At 40.1% G+C, this 21,253-nt stretch overlaps 1 protein-coding gene across 1 annotated transcript; it reads right to left on the bottom strand.

Annotated features, from left to right (window-relative positions):
• Positions 1 to 2,374: 2,374 nt before the first annotated feature.
• MPC1 (mitochondrial pyruvate carrier 1) lies at positions 2,375 to 13,607 on the bottom strand. Its single transcript, XM_041460574.1, has 5 exons — positions 13,414 to 13,607; positions 8,446 to 8,449; positions 6,101 to 6,197; positions 4,335 to 4,467; positions 2,375 to 3,358 (listed from the first exon to the last, which is right to left on the bottom strand). The coding sequence occupies exons 1-5, from the start codon at positions 13,482 to 13,484 to the stop codon at positions 3,340 to 3,342; spliced, it is 324 nt and encodes a 107-aa protein (XP_041316508.1). The 5' UTR covers positions 13,485 to 13,607; the 3' UTR covers positions 2,375 to 3,339.
• Positions 13,608 to 21,253: the final 7,646 nt, after the last annotated feature.

Genomic DNA, 21,253 nt, shown 5'->3' with positions numbered 1-21,253 from the left:
CACTTTATATAGAAGTCTTAGAAGTAAAAATCCTCCAAAATGAAACAAAAATAACAAAAACACCCCCAAACAAAAACTTCAGAAACCCCCAAAACAACTCCATCAGCCATAGACAGCAGCATTGGCTAAAATGATTATAAAGCATGAGACAGTTGTGTGAGGTTGAACAAAATTCACTATCAGTAGGTGTTATTACACTCATTAAAGAATCCTTGCAAAGTAATTCCTTCTCTTCTGACCACACAATTATGGTTATTGCTTTCTGTCAATGTAATTACCATGCTATCAAATTATTTCCACATTTGAATCATAAATCATCAAGCTCCCAGATCAAGGACACTCAATCTTGCAATAGCAGAAGAGATTGTGAGCTAATTTGATGCCATGGTCAGTTATAGTCTTAAGTCTTCCCTTTTAAAAGTGACTCAAGACATCTCCAGCTCAAACTGGAGAGAAAGGGGGAAGAGACAGACTGAGAATTTAGCTGGTACTCTCTCCCACTTGAATTCCTAAGGGCATTGAATTCCTTACTAGCAGTGTAGCAGGACTTGCTCAGAAATTCTTTTCTGTCTGAAGACATGAAAGAAGACAGCAGCTGTTGCTATAGCAATAACCACTGCAGCAGAGGAAAGAGAGGAAAGGCCACGTGGTTCCCAGCCTTACTGTGGTGGAACAGAAGCAGAACACACAGGGCAGTGTCTGGGAGCAGAGCAGAACAGGTTTCTAGTGACAGGACATATCCTACAGATGAAAAGTTGTTATTAAACCAAGTGGTGAAATTAAAACCAAGTAGGTATTTCAGAACAATAGCAAGTACAGACAAGTCCTATAATCTTATAAATGAAAAGCAAATACTAAGCTCTAATTACAATTAATCAGTGAATCACACAGCCCCATTCTTTCATCCAGTGCTACCTGAGTGGACTAAGAAAAGAACAAAAGGAAGCCATTAGCACCATTAAAGTATTCAAACTCAAGAATAGACCATCTCCAGTCCTCTTTAAGCTATTGTTCTCCTCTTTGAATTATCCCAAGCAGCCTCATCCTAAAAAAGCCATATGCCAGTGTGTTTCAGTGTTTTGTGCCAGGAGTAGGATGCAGACTAATCATACAATTACTTATTGCAAGAACTCCTTTTAATAATATTGCACTGATCCCCTTACACCCAGCACTTTTAAACAAAGGAATGGTATGTAAACAGCTTGATAATTAATGCTTTGACACAGGCCACAAGCCACTTGGTGGCACTCTGTCCATATAAACTATTTTTGTCACTAGGCAGACTGACAGGCAGTAGAAATCCAGCCCACACTGGATTTCCCTTCCCAAACAGGGCCAGGTCCCTTCAAGTCCCATGAAAAAAAGGTTCGTTGCCATCCCTCCCCCCACTTTTAAAGTCTGTATGGGCTGCAGGAAGCATCCCTGATTTAACATTTAATCAAAGCAAGGTAAAGACCACTTTCCATCTGCAATTCACTCTTGCTCTAGTCCAGTATGAAAGAATTTGAGCCTTATCACAGTGAACGGATAAGGGGAAGAAAGGAGAAAGGTAGAAGGAAATAAAGTATGGCACAACGACCAGGAAAATGAGAGAAGGAACTCTTACAAATGGTATTCTCTGGGTAAAGAAGCAAAGACAATCGGGAGCCAATGAACAGTGATCAAAGCAGGTGAGGGTAGAGTACAGCCTGTACTGCAAGCTTCATGCAAGAGCAGCATAACACATTTCACACCAATGAAGATCAAACTCAGTTATAGATTATTTTTCTCTCCAGAAGTAATATAACAAACTATAAGGTGCCCAGATAATCAGCTGTCCTTATCTGCTTGTGTCTCACTACTCATTTTTACAGAAGTCTAACTGTGCTTCACTTCCAGGAGATAGGGAGAAAGGGGGAGTGACTACTTTTGTGACAAGACAACAATACTGAAGGGGCAGCTTTATGCAGTAGCTTTTCTAAAGCAAGAAGCAGCAGGCAGTATCAGCTTTAGCCATCCAGCAGACATGCCCTATTCGCATCTTTCTTGTATGCCCATCAAAAAGGGTTACCATCACAACAGAATTAGAAGATGGTCAGTTAAGATTTGCTCTAATTGCTAGAAGACATTAGCTAATACTGACTTAGTTGCATAATGAAAGCTCTAAATTCAACCTTGCCTATCACTAGAACTGCTAAGTCTAAGTACCCACACACTCTTCTTGCTGCTGGGGGAAGAAGTTTTAGGTATTGGGATCCACACGACACTTACCTAAATTCAGTACATACCATTTACTTTTTCAGCCTGTTTTTGCTTCATGCTGTTGCAGTAATAAAGCGACACTCCATAATAAAATTTCACTTTTGGGTCTATTATCACAGTATGAAAAACAAAATTTTTCCAAGTATTCAAGAGTTTTATTGCCATTTGGAGTATGTTTATTGTTCAAAACCACTGCACTGAAAAAAATCTGTAACATACATTCTCACATTCTTTGTCAACTTTACCTTTACAGCAATGTAACTTTCAGGCAGATAATGCAGGAAAACCACTCTCACAATGAAGTCAAAAACTACTGAAAGGCACTTTGTGTCTTTCAGATCTTAGACTCCAAACAAGTTTAGTTTTTGCCTGTGTAAGAATTACATATATCTAGAATAACTCAAACAGTAGGGAGAAATAAAATCCACTTAGAACTTCTTAAAGAACAGTATCAGGCTTTGTTGCCTTCCTTCACTTAGTACTATGCTTTTGTTTTTCCAAGCCTTCTTTAAATAGCGTCTGACATAAAAATGGATGTTAATGAAGTCTCTTTACTGAGAAAAGGCAAGCAGTGAGGGAAGAGGGATGGCTGCTCACTTCCAGGCTGCCTAGACATTTGTTCTTGTACATCAGCAAGCCACTGCTTAAGTTGAAAAAAATAGAATAGGAATGAATGCACTCAAGTTAAATGGCTTTTAAGATAAACAATGATATGACCTACAGTTCTGTTTACTGACCTCTGTTCATGTTGATTTTAAAATTAGTTTTGTCAAACCATCATGGGCTACTTTTGTAGACTGTTAGATAAAGTTGGTTTTCAAATATTGCTTGTTATTTGGGTGGCTAATGTTTTATTGAAAGGGTAGTTATTAAAGATCAGTAAGGCAGCAAGACTTGAAATGCAGCAGTTTACATTGCTGAACAGTACTTTTTAAAAAGCAAGATAAAATTATTAGAAGAATTTTTCGTGGGGTCATATTCATAATTGGGTGTTTGTTTCATCCCCACTGTAATTGTCACAGCAGCTGTAGGGTGGCATGTCTTCCTTGGCTGTCATTCAGGATGAATACATTCCCTGGCTTATTTCAAGTAATATATTTAGTTCTTTTTCTCCAGCCTGCCAAAAGAAAAACAGCTTTTATAAGAGTGAATATTTAAATACAATGGCTATTACAAAAACTTTATGAATGAAGGACATTGGTCAGTAACTTATGCAGAGACAAGTCCACTTGCAGTTTTGCACAGTTTCATTTTTAATTTATATTTCAGAAGGTTTCATCCTCTATTGCTCCACAGTAATTTCTTAGGGCAGAAGACAGAAAACCCATGATCCTGATCACCAGGATTGCTTGGGGCAGTGTCTGCACTGCTTGCTGCACAACAGGGGTGTGACACTGATCACAGTCTTCCCGAGGCACACTCAGTTGGCTCCACCTCATGTATGGAACAGTCAGCTCTGATAGGTTTTGTGTGACTTCTCTTCCAGATGTACAGCTGCAGTAGCCCTTCTCCTCCCCTCTTGGCCCTTCCATCCCCTAGGCTCTCCCTCTCCCCCTTCCCCCCTTCTCCCTCAGTAACCATGCTGTTCCCGGGGATGGGACCCCCAATAAACCCTCATCTAATCAGCAGCCTCAAAGCCGTGTGGAGTCTCCTTGCTTGCCCGCTGCTGCCAGCGAACTCACAGCCTAGGGGGCCCTCCCCCAAAACGAACCACAACATACAGCTCCTTCACAGTTTATGGATGTTTCCATCTCAGGAATTAGTTACCAAGATGGACACATGCAGACAAACCAAAAGACTGCACAAAAAAAACCCCAAAATAGCCAGCAGCTATTTTGCTGAAGGCCCTGTCTACACTCCCTCATAACCATAAGGGCTTCCTGCCTTTTCTATGTGCAGACCTCAGAAGGTTCAAAGGAGGTGCAAAGTAGAAAGTTCTGCCTACTGACAACAAGCTTAACAGTTTTGCAAAAGGTAATGAAGTTAAACAAGTTCAGAAACCATGCAGAGCTTTGCACCACAGTTAAAAATCACTAACAGAGTATTCCAGGAGCCATCAGTTTATGACTTCCCCATTAGAAAATGTGACTTGCCTGTATTTGATCAGTCGTCCTCCTTGAATAAGTTGTGCAATTTCATTAGTGAAGTGGCATGCAAAAAGAAGCCAGTTTCTTGGCTGCACTTTGTAGGCAAATCTCATGAAAGTCAAGGAGTAACAACACAGTGCTGGAAAAGATGATAGATCTTGTTAAGAGATTGTAAATATCTGCATTTTGTTGAGTCACAATTCTCCTACTAGAAAAATATAATGACAGGAAGATATGTTGTTGCTTATGAGTTTTCCAACAGCCCTACAAGTATGTCCACTTTGAGGATCCAATGCAAGAAAACACAAAAGAGTGCTCATTTCTACTACACAAGAAAATCTACATGGCTGCAGCTTTCCATAAAAATTTATTTTACTCATACACTATCCTGTGATGCAACAGAAGTCTTTTGAGTTTATTATCTAAATTACCTCAGCCAGAAAATAAGATTTTATCTCAATGAGACACAGTCTGTCATATACTATTATTCTGACAATTTCTAAGACAAAGTATTTTTAAAGACACTAATCACTTAAATACAGTTCTTTCTGGGGACATTTTAAGATCAGGAGCTTTCAGTGTCCAGGGAATCATGAACATTCAGAAACATGAAGCTTTCTTATCTGCTTTCCAGAAAGATGAGAAACTATTTTGATCTACTCTCCTACCATAATTTAAATACAGGAGATTACAACCCAAGAATTCCCTAGTTTTGTAAAGTTCTGACAGGCTTAAAAAAAAAAAAAAAAAAAAAAAAAGATAAATTAGTTGTTCAAGGAAAACAGCCTTTTTAAAAGTACAAATATTCTTTTTCCATCCCCCAGGTTCCATACACAGACTAAACAATATATACCTGCAAAAATTTAAAAAGGTGTCTCTCAACATTGCTGAACTGGGTAGGTGCCACCAAAACACTATTTGCAAAACAGTTTTGCTGTACTGGAGACTATTTAAACTAGTCTTCTGTCTCAATGAAGCTAATTAAGGGACTGAATTACTCTAAGCAGAGCATAATGATAATGGGACTATAAAATTTATTAAGCCAAAAGTATTTTGCTTGTGGGAAGAAGAATTACTCACAATTAAGTTATTAAGTGAATTAAGGAAGAGATATAATGCCAAAGTTAAGCCAATAAATTAAAACTGCAAGATTTCCAATCCTAGAAAAGAATTTGAACATAGAGACAAACATCTAGGCAAAAACTCTATGTTCCAAAGAGATGTGGAAAAATATTGCTTATGCATTTAAAAATAATTTCTCATTAAGAGTCACGATAGTCTCTCATAGACAACTGCTTTGCAAGGAGTTAAAGCCTTCTTTGCTGCTTCTTGCACCCTGTTGACCAATCATTACCATTTTGTCACTTTGTCAGTGCTGATAAATATTTAAATCTCACACTAACCACAAAGGATCACTGTTCTTTATACAAAGAAGAAAACTGAGTAAAGAGATACATTTTGAACAAGTGTGTGCAATAGCTTAAGATAATAGGAGTTATATTTCAGGAGACTGTCTGGTCTTTAAAACTGTCAAGGGTCAAGAGCTGCCTCACTCTCCCCTCCCAAATTAGTGGAAAGCTTTCCAGAAAAGATCCCTGCAGTTTTTCAGTACCTCAATTTAAATGGTCTCTAAAGTTATGTAACAAGATATTTGATATCTACATCTGCTTTGATCACAAGTTTGCAGACAACTAATAACATATCCCTGCTTAAACGACAGCAACTGTGTTCTGGAGTCAGTTTCCTAACAAGAAGTTTGTCTCAGGACTTACCAAATGTCATTCTGCCACTAATAATTTCTGGTGATTTCTTCATGTCATTAAAAGCAGCAACAGGAAGACCCCAATTGGCAACTGGTCCCCAAAAGTGCTGTGAAGAGGAAAAACAAAAATAAAGTAAAACAGAAACAAAAATCTCCTGCAGCATTCCTACAGTTTTTTCTTAGCCACACAAAACTAGAAGGCAGGGTTACTGGTAAAATGCCAAGAAAAGACAGAGACTATTTTTAATGTAAGAGAGAAACTAAACCTTTCTTTTAGTGGGATCTACTCTTCAGAAGGAAAGGTAAAGGAACCTACTCTGGATCTTCTTTCAGATCAGAGAGGAACTATCTAGAACCATTGAAACAGAATTCTGTGTAATTATAGTTCAACAGTCATCAACTATCTGATTGGCATTGTCAGATACTTCAGATTTATGGCTCACTTCTGTGCAGAGAATTAGAATTTCCCTCTTTCAATTAAGGCTCCTCAAAAATATAATGAAAACATAAGGACTTAAGGAAGTGAAGAACTGAAGGTGTTTTCATTTTGTGCTGAGGATGAAGAGAAACTCAGCAAGCATCTTCTTGTGAGTGCTTACACCCTCTCTTTGAAAGAACAGGGCCAACAAGTAAAGCAAATTGAGCTACACCTGCAATTGCTGAAACAATTTGGTAATTACTTAAAACTCAGTGATTCAACAAACGTTGGAGGAGAGCAGTTAGCAACAGGTGTGTACACAGATGGAACAGAGTCAAGAAGTGGAAAGGATCAAATCAGAAAAACTGACAAGTTTATTTTGATGAGTATTATCTAAAAGACTCTAAACTAAGAAAAACAGTGACTTAAGTTCAATGTCTGCTACTGTTATAAGCAATAAGGCTTCACCAGAATTCTTTCCACAGAAGATGCACACAGTATTTGCCTCAGCTTCTTCTAAGTAGAAACTCATTCTCAAAAGTAACTTGGCCAGATATAAAAAAAAGAGATGCACCTCACAAGAAAAAGCTTTGCAGATACCAGCTATATCCATTCTTTTGACACTTTCTGTAATTGTAACATGTTTAATGATTTGGAATTCTCAGAGGTTATTTAAATTTCTTGCAATTTTAATTCTAAAATACTCTTGCCAGTCTTGCTTGTAACAGTACAGTCGGACTGTACTGTTAAAAGCCACACTTGCTTCCTGCAGTTGAAATACAAGAAACTTAAATAGAAAAAAGTGAGTTTAAGTTACACACACAGTTTTGATAGTTCAACTTCAGTGCAATATGCAAAATATAGTAGTTCTGCAAATTCAGATTTATAACAGTATTCTGAAGAACAGAATAAAAGCATTTGTTTGCTGTATTCCTAGTGATAAGCAAATTGACATCTGTAATGTTTAAAGCCTCTCAAGCGTATCAGAGGTAACATGGCATAACAGAGGAGAGTTGCATGACTACATGGTATTTACCCTATACACCACACCAAAGCAAACTTCAAGTGGAGAGACATTACCTGTACTTGGTGATGGTTTTATAGTCATTTCAGGGGTCTCATTTGAACAACTGTAGTTTATGGAAAATAAGCTTTTTCTTGAATCTCTGAAATATTTACAGCTTTTAACAATCTGAGAGACAACTTTTTTTGAAAGGTAAATTAAATCAACTTGGTATTTTTACTTAACAAATTGCCATTAGAACATAACCAAATAATACACCACAGATTATGGACCACTCAAATCCAGTCTGTGCAACCTGAAGAATCATCAGTAAACAAAAGTACTGCGGCAGCAGCTTGTCTCTGCTGACAAAGAGTTTAATTTGGAACCTTGAAATGGCTATCAGGCTTTAAGTGCCTCCAGGCAGGCAGCCCTTTGAAGTCCCACAAAAATTAAAATACACCTATTACTAGATACAAGAGCAAATAAATCTTCCATACATTATGATTCACAGTACAACAGGCATAAAATTCCCACTTCCAGTTTCAGGGGCAAACTGAAAGGGTCCAGGACAGAAGAGTGTAAGGTATATTTATTGTCTGGCCTGAAGGCCATTAGAGATAAGTCAGGTAGTTTGATTCTGTAACAGTACTACTGTTATGTAGAAGATAGGGCTTCACACTGCTCTGATTGGCCTAGCAGAAGAGTATGGAAAAAACCAGAGCCCCTTTAAGTTAAGACATTCTGAAGGAGCTAACACACTTGGTCATCTTAACCTCAGACTTCCAATTAAATATTCCTAGGGCATCAGTCCGGGAGGTTTGTAGTATGCCTTTCAGGTGCAGACAAAGTCATAACAATACTAAGGGAAAAAGACAGCAAGTTACTGAAGTTAGGAACAATGTGAAACCAGAAATCCCCTCCCTTTTCTTACCGTACTGTTCAAGTGCGCCATCATTGTTTTCCATTCAAAAAGCACATGAAAAAAAGAAGAAAAAAAACCCTCACATTAGTTTCTTTCATAATCTACATAGACAAAAGTGCACCACAAATAGAAAATAGGCAGAAGTCAGGAAGCTGTCACGGCATTAACTTTGAATAATATATTAGTGTTTAAAAAAAATCCCATTTCCCACAAGAGCTATCACTGTTACAAGTGTTTGCTGCTCTTTTTCCCAGCTACATAAAATCCCATTATGGTCAGTGGAAGACATTCAACCCTGCAGAGCACCCAAGATCCCACTCCAACTACTTTAAAGGATGCCAAAAGACATCAAGCTTTGTCATGACAAAGCTAAACAGCTAAAATTCTTCAGTGAAAGCTTTGAAGTTGCTTGGAATTCTCTGTATACCTCTGTAAGTAGGTCAAACCAAAGACTGCCAGATATCTTCCTGTCACTAAATTTGGGCCAACTGTGGCTGTACCAAATATGAGCTATAACACATTCTCAGTAATATATGCAATTACACTTCTGTCATGTATGGGGTTCATTTCAGTGATAATGTAGGTACTAGTTTATGTAATAACTTAACGATCTATGCACAAAAGATAGACTACAGCATATATTTAAGATTGTTTGTTATGAAGCTTTTGTAACAAAAGCTTACTAACTTTTAAACACCTTCTTTCTAATGAAGATACTAATAAAACTTAGTTCTGAATTATGACTTAGATAAGGCATTTCTTATGAGAAATAGGTAGGCTAATAGAAGCCTTTCTAACTATCACTTCCCTCACACTGATGTCCATGTTCTTAGATCACCATTTTAAAATAGCTATGGTAAGGGAACAGTCAGCTCTACTTAGGGAACCACAAAGGATGTGTGTTTCAGTGAGTCTTTACTACAAGGTGCTTCGTTTAGATGCCCTTGACTAGTCTAACCACTTGTTATTTGTTTTCCCTTGATCTGCAGCAACAGTTGACTGATGTTCACAAGACAAATGTAAACTTAAATTTCTTCATAAAACCTTAACTAAACAAGTTCAGATGTGTATTCTGGTACCACATTTTTGTGCCAACAGAAGTCAGCCTTAATTTTTAAAGTGTAAGTTGTTTCAAGGGAAGTGAAAGCCTAAAATAAAATCAAACTGATACTACTTTAACAGAGTAGGTAGCTCTGGCTAAGGTCTTACAAGGTTATCCTTACAATCACATGGGAGTGGAACACATAGAAGAGGGCAAACCAAGGGCACATAGACTCTCCCAGGAAACAGGCATCCAGCCCCAAAGCTCTGCAGCCAAGAGAGTTGCAAACACATGCACCACATCCAATAGTGAGGATACTGCACCATGTGCATGCATCTATTTCTGAAGTGACTCCATTCCAAATTAGTAGTTTCCAAGAACTTAATTCAGTCCCTTGACAAAGACTGTACTAATGTTTTCAGAACTGTGAACAACAACTGTTGGATTTACTCAGTTTCCAAGTGTCAGTTTTCTGTATAAATGTCTAGACATGACAAGAGAAACCCAGGGTGACAATACCTTGTTATGGGTACTAAGTTCATTCCAAAAAGGCTACAGTGGGAAAGACTTAGTTTTCTAAAATTTCTGCATGTATTTTCCTCATTCTGTTAATAAGAGTATTAGTAGGCCAGAGACCATTCTGCAAATATAGGAGAACTGTCATTATGTGTTTTCCCTACAGTGCCATCCCCTAAGTGGAAAGGGCACTACCCTTCTGCAAAAGGGCAGATTGTTCCTCAGAGCACACAAGACAAGCAGGTGTGTGTCCTTCAGTTTCTAGCACACATTACAGAGAACTTTTTATTTTAAAGTTTTTACATTCTCATGTTTAAAGATTTACTAAAGAGAACTGAAGATCAGCTAATTTTAGTTCTATTACCAATGCTAACTCCTCTGAAGTTTGCTTAAATTAAAAAACAGTTCCTGGACAGCTCACATCAGTGGGTGCTGGCTTTAAGTGCTCAGGCTTTCCAGGGAATGAAATTTCAAAGCCCTCTATATTAACAGAGTCTCTACATTTGCATTAGTGCTGAGTCATCAGAAAGAGACATTTCAGAAGTGCCCCAGCACACTGCAATGTCCATGCTTCCTTTCCTGTTACCAGGAGATTTGTGCATTCCTTGCAATTCATTATGTGATCAAAGCAATTTAGGCTTCTATCACCAGAAAATGACAGGTTGTCTAGAATGATGATGTGTTCTGTCTTAAAAGAGGAAGGAAGCTGTTTTATTAGGTGTTTTTCAGAAGATGTTTTAAATCAATAGGATATAAGAGGATGCAGTTGCCTACTATTAATGGCTTAAATAACATGACTATAGTGACAGCTGTAATTTTTAGAATCTGAGAAAAAATGCAACTTCAGGTCCACAATACCTACAGCTGCCAGGCTTTAATATGCTAATCAGCTCGTTTTAAATAACATTACTGCTGCATTTTACAAGAAGCAGGAAAAGTCTGCCTATGGCTTATGTTCTTACTATGCTCATTTTGAAGCGTTAGGACACATGGTAAATTTGTATTTGCGTGATTTACAGTCATTCAGATCCCTATTAATAACCACTAGAGAAATGCCAGATGTGAAATCGGCAGACCAATTATTTTTTATGACAGTTTTAAAAGCAACTTCTCCTTGCACAACTTTTGTGCAAGCTCTAAAAGCTAACCCATGACATAATGCAATTCTAATGCAAGATATATCCACCTGAGCAAAGCAGCATGCAATCATTATGCTTGCTTTCATGTTTGCATGTTATGAAGCTGAAATCAAAGCTACTTATTCCAACAGATGTCTTCAGGGTTTTGATTGCCCCAAGCCATAGTAATGGAGCACTTAATCCACCACTTTGGGTAACCTAAGTTATTCTATTGAGGGTCAAACAATCTAAAGCCTATCACTGGTATCCCAAACAGCACCTTAATCCATTAATCCTGGCAAACAAGTTTCATGTTTATAAAGCCTTAATTCCCTGCAATGATTAGATGCTGATTTTTAGAACAGACACCAAAGTAAGTCTCAGGAGCTTTAAGGACACTTTTTCTCCATGAGCAAAGAAAGGACTTTTTTTCAGGAGAGAGTCCTGTAGTCTGGGGAAGAAATCACCTTCAGGAAGAAATGCAAAGAGATAACTCTCCATTTCTTCTTATGCAGAAGACAGACAAGTCTTTTACTGATAGCTATTTAAATTTTAAACTCAACAAAAAGCCTATAACTTAGACACTTATCTCCTAGTGAGCAACAAACAAAAAGGCTAGAGCAGATGGAGCAACTGACTTTAGCTCTTCATGACACACCCTGTAACAGGACTAGAAATTAAGCAGGTATCTTCATTATAGCAAGATATATACAGCACATTCCATCCACAATGGTAGAAACCTGTGGAATGCTCTTTTTACTGAAATACAGTCACATATACAGCTTGTTTGAAAACTAGATGAAGTACATCTGAAAGTTTTTTTAAAAAAAAACCCTCTCAGTCTTGGGTGAGGATAGAGATATTTCCAGTAACTGTGATGACATTAGGAGGCAGCTGTTATCTCACCTGGATGTTTGTTTTTCTAATTCTGAAGCACATTACTGGTTTAATGGCTATTTACACGCTTCACATGAATGCTGTTACAATCAACTAAATGTTAACACTCATATGCATCTATCGAGCTTACATGGCACACTCAAGACTTTCAAAAGGAATCACAAAAGTCTGCTCTGGAGTTTTGTTTCACTTCAAGTTTGTTCTCTTCCTTCTCATATTTTTGTGCCATTGTTTCTGTGCATTTTGATTTTGTGAATACCAAACAAATTGAGCAAACTTCCCAGTGCTTCACCATCCCCACAGTAAAGCACTTCTTCCTAACATCTAATCTAAGTCTAGCCTCCTGAAGTTTAAGGCTTTACATTATAATCCCTCGTCCGTGCAGCCTTATATCCTGCTACTTTAACCAAGGCTACATTTCTCAGATAAACAGATGTCCTCCTCCATATGCTTGCTCAACATCAAACACCAGTTGCAATAGATGTAGGCAAAAAAGCAAGCAAGAGCTATAGTGGTTGCTCAACCACTTTTATTAGAAGAGACCATTTTTATTTGTTTAGTTTGCTAAACAGCTTGTCAGCTAGAGAAATTTCAGCCTGCCCACCCGAGACTGCTCCTGCACAGTGGTTCAACAAGATTTAAGTATGCCAAAACTGTTCTTCTTGTACAAGACTGTCTTGTAGTTTCAGTCCAGACTGCTATATCCCTTACCCCAGCATGCAAGAGACAAAGCTTGACACAAGCACTGAGCTGTCCAGGAAGTGACTTAAGCCACGTCCCCAGGACAGCGGGACTCTAACAACCCTAGACACACCTATTTACACGTACTCAGAGATTCAAATAACCGATCTTCACACTGCATGCATGATCAAGTTCGCTTCTGCCCAAGGCAGAGCGAAGCTCTTTCTGCCCTTGTGTCAGGCAGCGGTCAGACTGTCCTGGTCCCGGGCTCCTGTGTCCGCTGCCACCCCCGTACAGCAGCGAGCCCCTGCCCGCGGCGGGGCAGCACTAGCGGCCGTCACAGCCGGGACGGCAAAGTCACGGAGCGGCGCAGCTGCAGCTTCAAAGCACGCCGCGTCACTTCAAGGTCAAGGCCTGTTTGCTCGGGCCGGGGCGGGACAGTGACAGCCCCGGCCGCCCCTGGGAGCCGAGGTGACGACGGGCGAGACAAGGGGAACAACGAGACCACGACACCTCCGGACCGGCTCCTCGCTGCCTTCTCCACCGGCCAGCAGCCGGCGAGGCCGACCTCACCAGCGGTCAACCGGTGCCAACTGTCCGACCCCGTCCCAGGCGCCCCGAGGCTGCTGGGAGCTGAGGGGTTCGGGGACCTAACGCTGGTCCCTGCCGTCCGCCCGGGCAGGAAGGTGGGCTCGGCGATGACGCCCCCCGTGCCGCGCTCACCTCATCAGATAGTCCCTGAATTCCTTGCTGCGCACATAGTCCGCGGCCTTGCGGCCCAGCGCCGCCGCCATGGCGTCTCGGCGGCAGTGGGGGTATCCCTTGATAGCCCGCCCGGCCCGGCCGCCTCACGCCGCGATACTGCCGCCGGTGACAATTGCCCCACGCGCCGCCCGCCGCCCGCTTTACGGCAGCGCACGCGCGCACCCCTCCCCCCCGCACCTCGCCCCGTCACCGCAGCGCTCTCGCCGCCCATTGGCCGTGACGGCCCCGCCCCCCGCGTGCGCCCGGGCCGGGGAGACGGTCACGGGCAGAGGGAAAGGCAGGTGTCGTAAAGCAAAGCGACGGGAGGAGGCGGGGAGAGCGTCGCAAAGCGCGGCGAGGACGGGTCGCCATCGGCCGAGCCGCCGGCATTCCTTCATAACACTCGGGGCTGCGGCTGCGTCGCGCAGCGGTTCCGCGGGCCGCGATTGGCTGCGGGGCCGCGGCAGGTGGCTCCCCATTGGCGCGCCCCTCGCTGGGCGTGTGTCTCCGCCCCCGGTGGTACGAGTGCGGCGTGAGGGGGGAATGAGGCGCGGGAGGGAAGAATGGGGGCGTGAGGGACCGGGTGACGCAGTGAGGGTTGTAGAGCTCTGGGATGGACTGAGCTTGGAGGACGTGGAGTTGTCCTGTCTGGAAACATTCCAAACCCACCACCTGGACGCGTCCCTGTGTCAACTGCTCTGGGTGACCCTGCCTTGGCAGGGGAGCTGTACTAAATGATCTCCAGAGGTCTCTTCCAATCCCAGCTATCCTGTGATTCTGTGACAAGTACTTCGATAATTTTAGTTGGAATGGTCTAAGATCCCATCTCTGACCAGTACTTTCTATTTCATACCTCAGCAGAGGTTACTTACATAAACTCTAACCTTGCTAATACCATCTCTAGAAAATATGGGCCATACAAACAAATTTTTATATCTTTGCTCAGTGCACTAGAGATAGTGAAAATGTATGTTTATCCCCTGTGTTTTCCAAAGACTTGCAGCCTCAGTTTTTAAGGTCCAGAGCTGGGCTGAGAGTGCAGCCTGGGGCACAACTACTCTCTGCAACAAGCCCTGGATGCCATGGCTGCATTGTTCCCTTCTGTTTCCCTCTTCCCTGCAGGATCTCTGGTCCTGAGACAAAACAAAACCAGACCAAACAAAACCAACAAACCAACCAAACAAAACAACAACAAAACCACCCCAAACAAAACACAAAAACAAACAAACAAAACCAAAAAACAAACCCACACCAGACCCCAAATGCTCAAAAGCTGTGCCAAAAAGTCCCAACAAAAAACTTCTCTTCACACTTCCTCCCTCATTGCTTGCTTAGAGAGGAGCAGGTTTGAGGAAAAGCATCTCCTTCTTCTAGATATATTCAGAATATGATATGACACCCCACAACAACGCCTTGCTTTGCTGTATGAGTGGAAGAATTTTAATCCTCTTGGCATATTGCATTATGAAAAGCCAAAATGTAGCCTAGCATACTTCTGTAGACTACTTGGACTCCTATTTAAAAGCAGCAGTGTGAATCTGAATGAAATCTCAAGGAATCATTTATTCCTGTTGATTTGGCATGCACTAATACAAGAAAGCTGTATGAAATCAGTCCTGTATGTTCAAACAAAATCCTCATGTGGTACAATTCCACATATCCTAGATGGCCAGGCTCAGTCATTAATATTACAGCTACAGTTATAGAACTAAATTTTAACCTTACATAATACGGCTAAAAATGTAGTTTTATTCTTCTTTACAGAAAATTTGTAATTTTTTTTCTTAATTCCATGTAGGGAGCAAAACAATAATCTGTCTGCATTGGGAGGCATTGTTTTTTCTTCCTGGAGTAAACAAGTTCTTTTAGCCTTTACCCACAGTCTGTGCCTATTACATTTTTTAACCTTTTGCCTATTCCATTTGTGTTTAGCTTTCTTAAGTCATAGCCAAGGGTCACAATATCTCAGTCAAAACCTTACCAGCAGTGCAGTACTCTTCTCCAATTTTGGGAGTATCTCACATTTTTTTTAAAATTTGTTTTAAAAGCAGTTAATGGAAAAATCATTAACCTGAAATGTTTTCAGAAGAAAGCAGTCCCACATGACAGGCTCTACCAGTTACGCAACAAAATCGGCTAGCAAGGATTTGAAGTTTGCTTTTGTTCTGTATATATTTATAGAGCTTTTATTTGCATACTTTTTTTAGCTTTTTAAAAGGATATCAAAAACTGTACAAAAGATCCCCTTAATGTATCCATTGCTTTTCTTTTACACCTTTTAGCCTGTTCAATAGAGAAATTAGATTGGAGTTGACATGAGTTGTTCTTGAGAAGTCTGTGTTGTACTTTTGAGCATGTTGCTCCCTGAGTGAACATTAACTGGTAGTTTAATAAATTATTGAAGCAGGTTTTTCTTTGTGGTGCATTTTGTTTTGGTTTTTTTTTAATGTCACAATTAGGCCATTTGACTTATAATTTGCTGAGTTTTTGTGAATCCCTTCTCTTCAGACGTGCTCTTCTCCAGTGCGGGACTGCCCTGTCCTTCCATGACTTGGAGGAAAATCACTGATCATCTCAAACTGATAATTTCAAATTGCTTTTGTTAGGGCCTGGTGGATTTCATAGCAAGTTTCACTAGGTTTTGCCACACATTTTTTCCTAAAATATATTCCACCTGTTTTTTTCCTAGTCTGAACTGTGCTTCTTCCTATTTATTTCATGCTAAAATCATACGTATTTTGGGTTATTATTACCACACTTCTGCTTTTATCTGTCGTGGACTCTTTCTGCATTATTGAATGACTGCAACTTTTTTTGTCTCATTTTATTTTCTAATGCTTTTATCAAACTCCTTTAATTGTTTTTCATGTCCCATGATAGTTGAAACTGATTTCATAGCTCAACCTTTCTGATTCTTTTATCTGCAAGCTGACACCATTTCTTTATTTTCATCTCCTCATATGTCCTTTTGGCTATTGTTCCTTTTTAATTTTTAGGTCATTATGTGCTTGTGAATAAGACAAGCCATACATGTGGAAGGATGGCTCCTGTGTTTCTTCTAATCAGAGCAAGTAATTGCAGCTGGTTTGGTTTTGAAACAGACAGGTTCCCTGCAATCTTTTATCCCTTAGACTATCTTCACAAATACCCTGTCTGCCATTTCCTGGAATTTCTTCCTGACATTCTCATTGCTTTCTTTTGTTTCTTGTTAGCCTTGTCCTTCTGACCTTTGCAAGGAGATACTTCTGAAGTTTATTTTCCCTCAGCCTTTGGCCAGGTCACTACATTTTTAACTCACTGACTTTTCTTACTGTCAGTCACTAGGCTACAACTTTTCCTCGTTGCATTTGAAAGCTGGTGTGCCGGAGTTTCCTTCCGGGTTTTTAGCTGATGGACTCTAAGCTGTGCAGCAGTTACTCTGCATGGGGTACTCTAGCAGAGGCTTTCTGTAGATAGCAGTTCTGCAGCCCATCATCCTTTGCTGCCGGCACACGTCTGCACTCTCCTGAACTGCTGTCTGCGGCTGGGGGGATGCAGGAGAGCATTCCTGACTCCTCCATTCCTGGCTCCACAAGTCTTCCATGCTAGTGCACCCAGGGCTGGTGTTTTTGCCCACAAGGACATATATATAAGGTAGCCAGGGATGGATGAGCTTTAATAATATTTAGTAGTACCTAAATTTTGCCCTCTGAGGAGGTGAGCTGTTGCATGATTGGTCTGTTCAGCAAATGAATGCTGTGTCTCCCTCAGAAGGGAGTCTCCATATCCCATTCCCCATTTCTGGGTGTGGGGATGGCAGGGACAATCCTCCTAGCTGCAGGGTACATATGGCACTTTGTGTTGCCAGAAATGCACCTCAGGACTTAGTATTTCTTCACCTCAGTGGATTTAGATCCAGCTGCTAAGTAAAGCAGCCTGCAATATTTCTCATTTTCAGGCATCTCCTGTCTTCCTTCTGACATGCCTTTGCAGGAACATGCATGGTGATGTTCCACCTACCTGGTAATAATGGACATTGCAGAGCAATCTACTAATGCGACTAATGCAGTAATTAAGCTTGACAATAAAATTAGTGCTAAAGGATGCATCTAATACAATTCTTAACAAATATCTTTTTGGGGGGTAAGAGTGATGTCTTTTCCCATCTGTGAAAAGAATTGCAATAAAACATTATTTGGAATGTTGCTTGACAGACAAGGGCACAACAATTAAATGAGTTTTTGAAGAAACTGTGACTTCAGAACTGAAGGAGTTAATATTTCTCTGCTGTGGTAGCTCCAAAGTTGCAGAAAAATATGAAGAAAAGATACACTGCTTGGACAGTCTTCCTAGACCTTGTAATGAAAAACATGTTCATTAAAGTGGGCAGAAATCTCATGGTAGGTAGACAAGATTGACTAGAGCCACTATGATGTTTAATCAGCTGCAATCTCAAACTGAGCCAAGTGAGAGCACAGCTTGATGTGACATATGCATTTCTCTTTGCATCTTTGATTATGGATACATTATCCATACATGCCGGCATGATGCTTGAGCATTTTTATTCCATGTGGAGCACACAGCAGTAACTAAGTAGACTGAACACTTGAGAATGCTAAGAAGGGTTTCTGTATTACAGAAATAATGAATAACGTCTGTAAAATGCATGCTCAGTGCTGACACATTTGCGAAGGCATGCTAGTAGAAATATGACCTTAGTCTAAAAAAAAACTGAAATAAATGCCTAAAAACTAAGTAACCCAAGAAGAATTGATACCTCTTTAAAAAAAAAAAAAAAACAAAAACAAACCACTTTCTGGAATTCAGAAGTACTTAGTGCTGAAAAATATAGCTTCAGCTTCTAGAGGTAACAGCTCTCACTGTGACTGACTGTGGAGCACACTATTGCACAAAATCAGCATATATCATTTGAGACTTCTCCAGTTTCTGGGTCAAACCTGATCAATTAGGATAAATTAGCATATTATGGAGCTAGATGCATTTCATCATCTGCAGTTTTGGTAGGATCTGGAGTAGGATCAAAAGCAAAATAAAACATATATTTCCAGCTGAGGCCCAGCAAATAAGACAATAGTCTTACCAAACCACTAGAAAAAGACCCTAAAAGAACACTATTATATGGGCATTACAATGCACAGAGTCAAGAGGTAAAAAGTAAAAAATATGCAGGATGGATCTGGAAAAAAATTTTGGTTGCCAAGACATAAATATTGGCAAATTCACAGCTATTGTGATTAACAATGATTGTAGGCAAGCCAGGCAATAGCTGTGCAGCAGGAACTAAAGCAAGGGTGCTACTTATAACGAGAAATGAAAGTATTTTGTCAGCATAGAAGAAAAGCATTTCAGGCAGTTGTTGCAATTATCACTGCTGTCCCCTGCCTTACATGATAAAGACCTGTTTGTTATGATTAGATTACAGGTGGGTGGGGCTGAATACTTGAAACTTTTATTAGCATAGTTATTCCTGTTATTATAAACTCTGTAGGTAGAAACCATGCAAGGTCTAGGCTCTGGTCTATTTCACACGTGCATAGGAAACAGCTAGTCCTGTGCTGTGAAAAGCTGTCATGTCCAAAATTGTATAGACAAGGGGAAGCAGAGTACAACAGTCTCGCAGAGAAGCAGCTGGGTTTGTAGTGAGGCTGTTCTTTTTCTCGGTGCCTGAGAAGCAGCCCAGAGGGCTGGAGGCCACATCTTAAGGGTATGGCAGCTCCCCACTGCTGGGCTCACTGCCAGCATCAAACCTTGTGTGAGGGGTGGGAAAACCCCAAACCAGCCCGAAACAAAATCCCAGGCAGTATCTTCCACTGCTTAAATTTACAGTACAGCTATTCTTAAGAACAAGTTTTCTCCTGGGATTTTTTTTTTTCCCTAGATGTCAACCAGCTGTAGATGAAGGAGGACCCCTGCATGAGTAGCACTGCATAGATGCAGTGCAGCAGGACCTTCAGGCAGCTGGAGGATGGGGCCTTTATATGATGAGACTTCTTTCAGTCCTCAGTCAGCATGGTAAAGAGACAGACAAAATTGAAACTGAAATTGTATATGCCAACTTCCTGCTGAAATACGTTTAGCAGTGATGGCTATATTGATGTGTGTTTTACTGTCATGAAGACTGAGGTGACTTAAATACTTTAAACACTAAGTGTTTTAAAGGCATTTTCTGGGCTGAAGTTCATCTTGCCATTTACTTATATATAATATTGCTTCAAATTAGATAATTTTAGATTCTAATTTTAAACATAAAACTATATTGCTAGGATTGTTTAGAAGAAATCAGGTTTTAAACATAGGGAAAAGTCTGATTAATGGGTTTTTTCACAAGTTGTTTATAATTGCAGTTGGTAATATGGATAAAGGTACTGGGCTACATGGGTATATTGATTACTATGCAATAAATGGACCTTTAAAAGTGTCTTTGTTTTTTACCTCACAAAATCCTCTTAAGTAAAGAAACTGTTACAATAAATGGTCATTTTTAATAGTCATGTGCCCACTTCCCTGTGAGAAGCACCAAACTGTTGTTTCTAGTACCCCACCACTGCATTACTGGTATCCCTGAAGCAATTGTGGAGGATTATCTTGTGTTTGGGAAGGAAGGGATGAGGGCTGCTTGCTCAGTCAGGTGTAGTCTGTACTTTATATTCCTAAATCAGGTCAGCTGGGGTAAGAGAGCCTTTTCTTGTAAAATTGCCTTGAAAATTCACCTCCTTCACTGAGCTGGGGAAACTTCTGTTAGAGTTAAATGACATATAATCACTTCATTGGTGTAATTATCATATCCAGAGGAGCAGAATGGGAGGGCTCGTGATGCTCTCTCAGCAGACTGTTCACCATAGTTGGTTTCCTCATCGTGGAAAACCTGCCTTGGTGATGAATCCAACAAGAGTAAAAAAACAAAACAAAACAAAACAAAACAAAACAAAAAACCAAACAAACAAAAAAACAAAAAAAAAAAAAAAAACCCAAAACCCAAAAAAAAAACAAACCCAAAAAAACCAAAAAAAAGAACCCCAAAAAAACAAACCAAGGAAAAATTACTTTTCTATTTTGTTTTAAAAAACTATTTCCAGTTTCTGAGGAAGGACTATCAGTGGTGTGACATGGACTTCTCAAGTAAGGTTGAGAGGAGATTTTCTTCCTCCATTCATGCCTAGCAAAGTGTGTGATGAAACACTTGTACTTTATGAAGAAATTTTGTCACTGATTTTCTCCCAAGATTTGTATATCCTTCTTAAAGTGCTTTAACCAATACAAACATCCCACTGATTGTAAGGAAAAGGGTAAAGTCAGGGTTCTGACTGATGGCAGAAAGTGAGGTGTCAAAGAAGAGAGACAGTGGTAAATAATGACAATCATTTTAGTTATGTAATCTTTTCTTCAGGACTCATGGGTCTTTATTGAGCTGCATATAGTATAAATTTAGTAGAAAATGATAAAAATACAGATTTCTGGCATGGTTTGCTACTAATAAATTAAGTTACTGTATGCTCTTTCCTGAAACCTTCGCACTCCTCAGTCTAAACAATCTAAGCAAGGCTGGAGCATGGCCAGGAGCAGGGGATCATCCCTGATAGAAAAGTACAGTTCTGTGCTTTTCTCCTCTTTCAGCCCTCCCCCAGTTAAAGAACAACCACCTAAACTACTGCCACTGGAAAACTGAACATAAATATTGATCGATTTATTCTAAGGAAAAAAAAAAGTATGTTATCATGTTTGAGACAAAAATGCATGATTACACCAGGGCTCACTTCAGTCTAATTACAGTATCCTCAGTTGTTTTAAACTTAAGGTCAGATTTTCTCTTGATGGACTG

The sequence above is a fragment of the Pyrgilauda ruficollis genome, unplaced genomic scaffold (genome assembly GCF_017590135.1).
Source record: "Pyrgilauda ruficollis isolate IOZ18807 unplaced genomic scaffold, ASM1759013v1 scaffold145, whole genome shotgun sequence".
Classification (NCBI taxonomy): Eukaryota; Metazoa; Chordata; class Aves; order Passeriformes; family Passeridae; genus Pyrgilauda; species Pyrgilauda ruficollis.
Note: the sequence above shows the minus strand (reverse complement) of the source record. Positions and strands in the feature narration are given on the sequence as shown.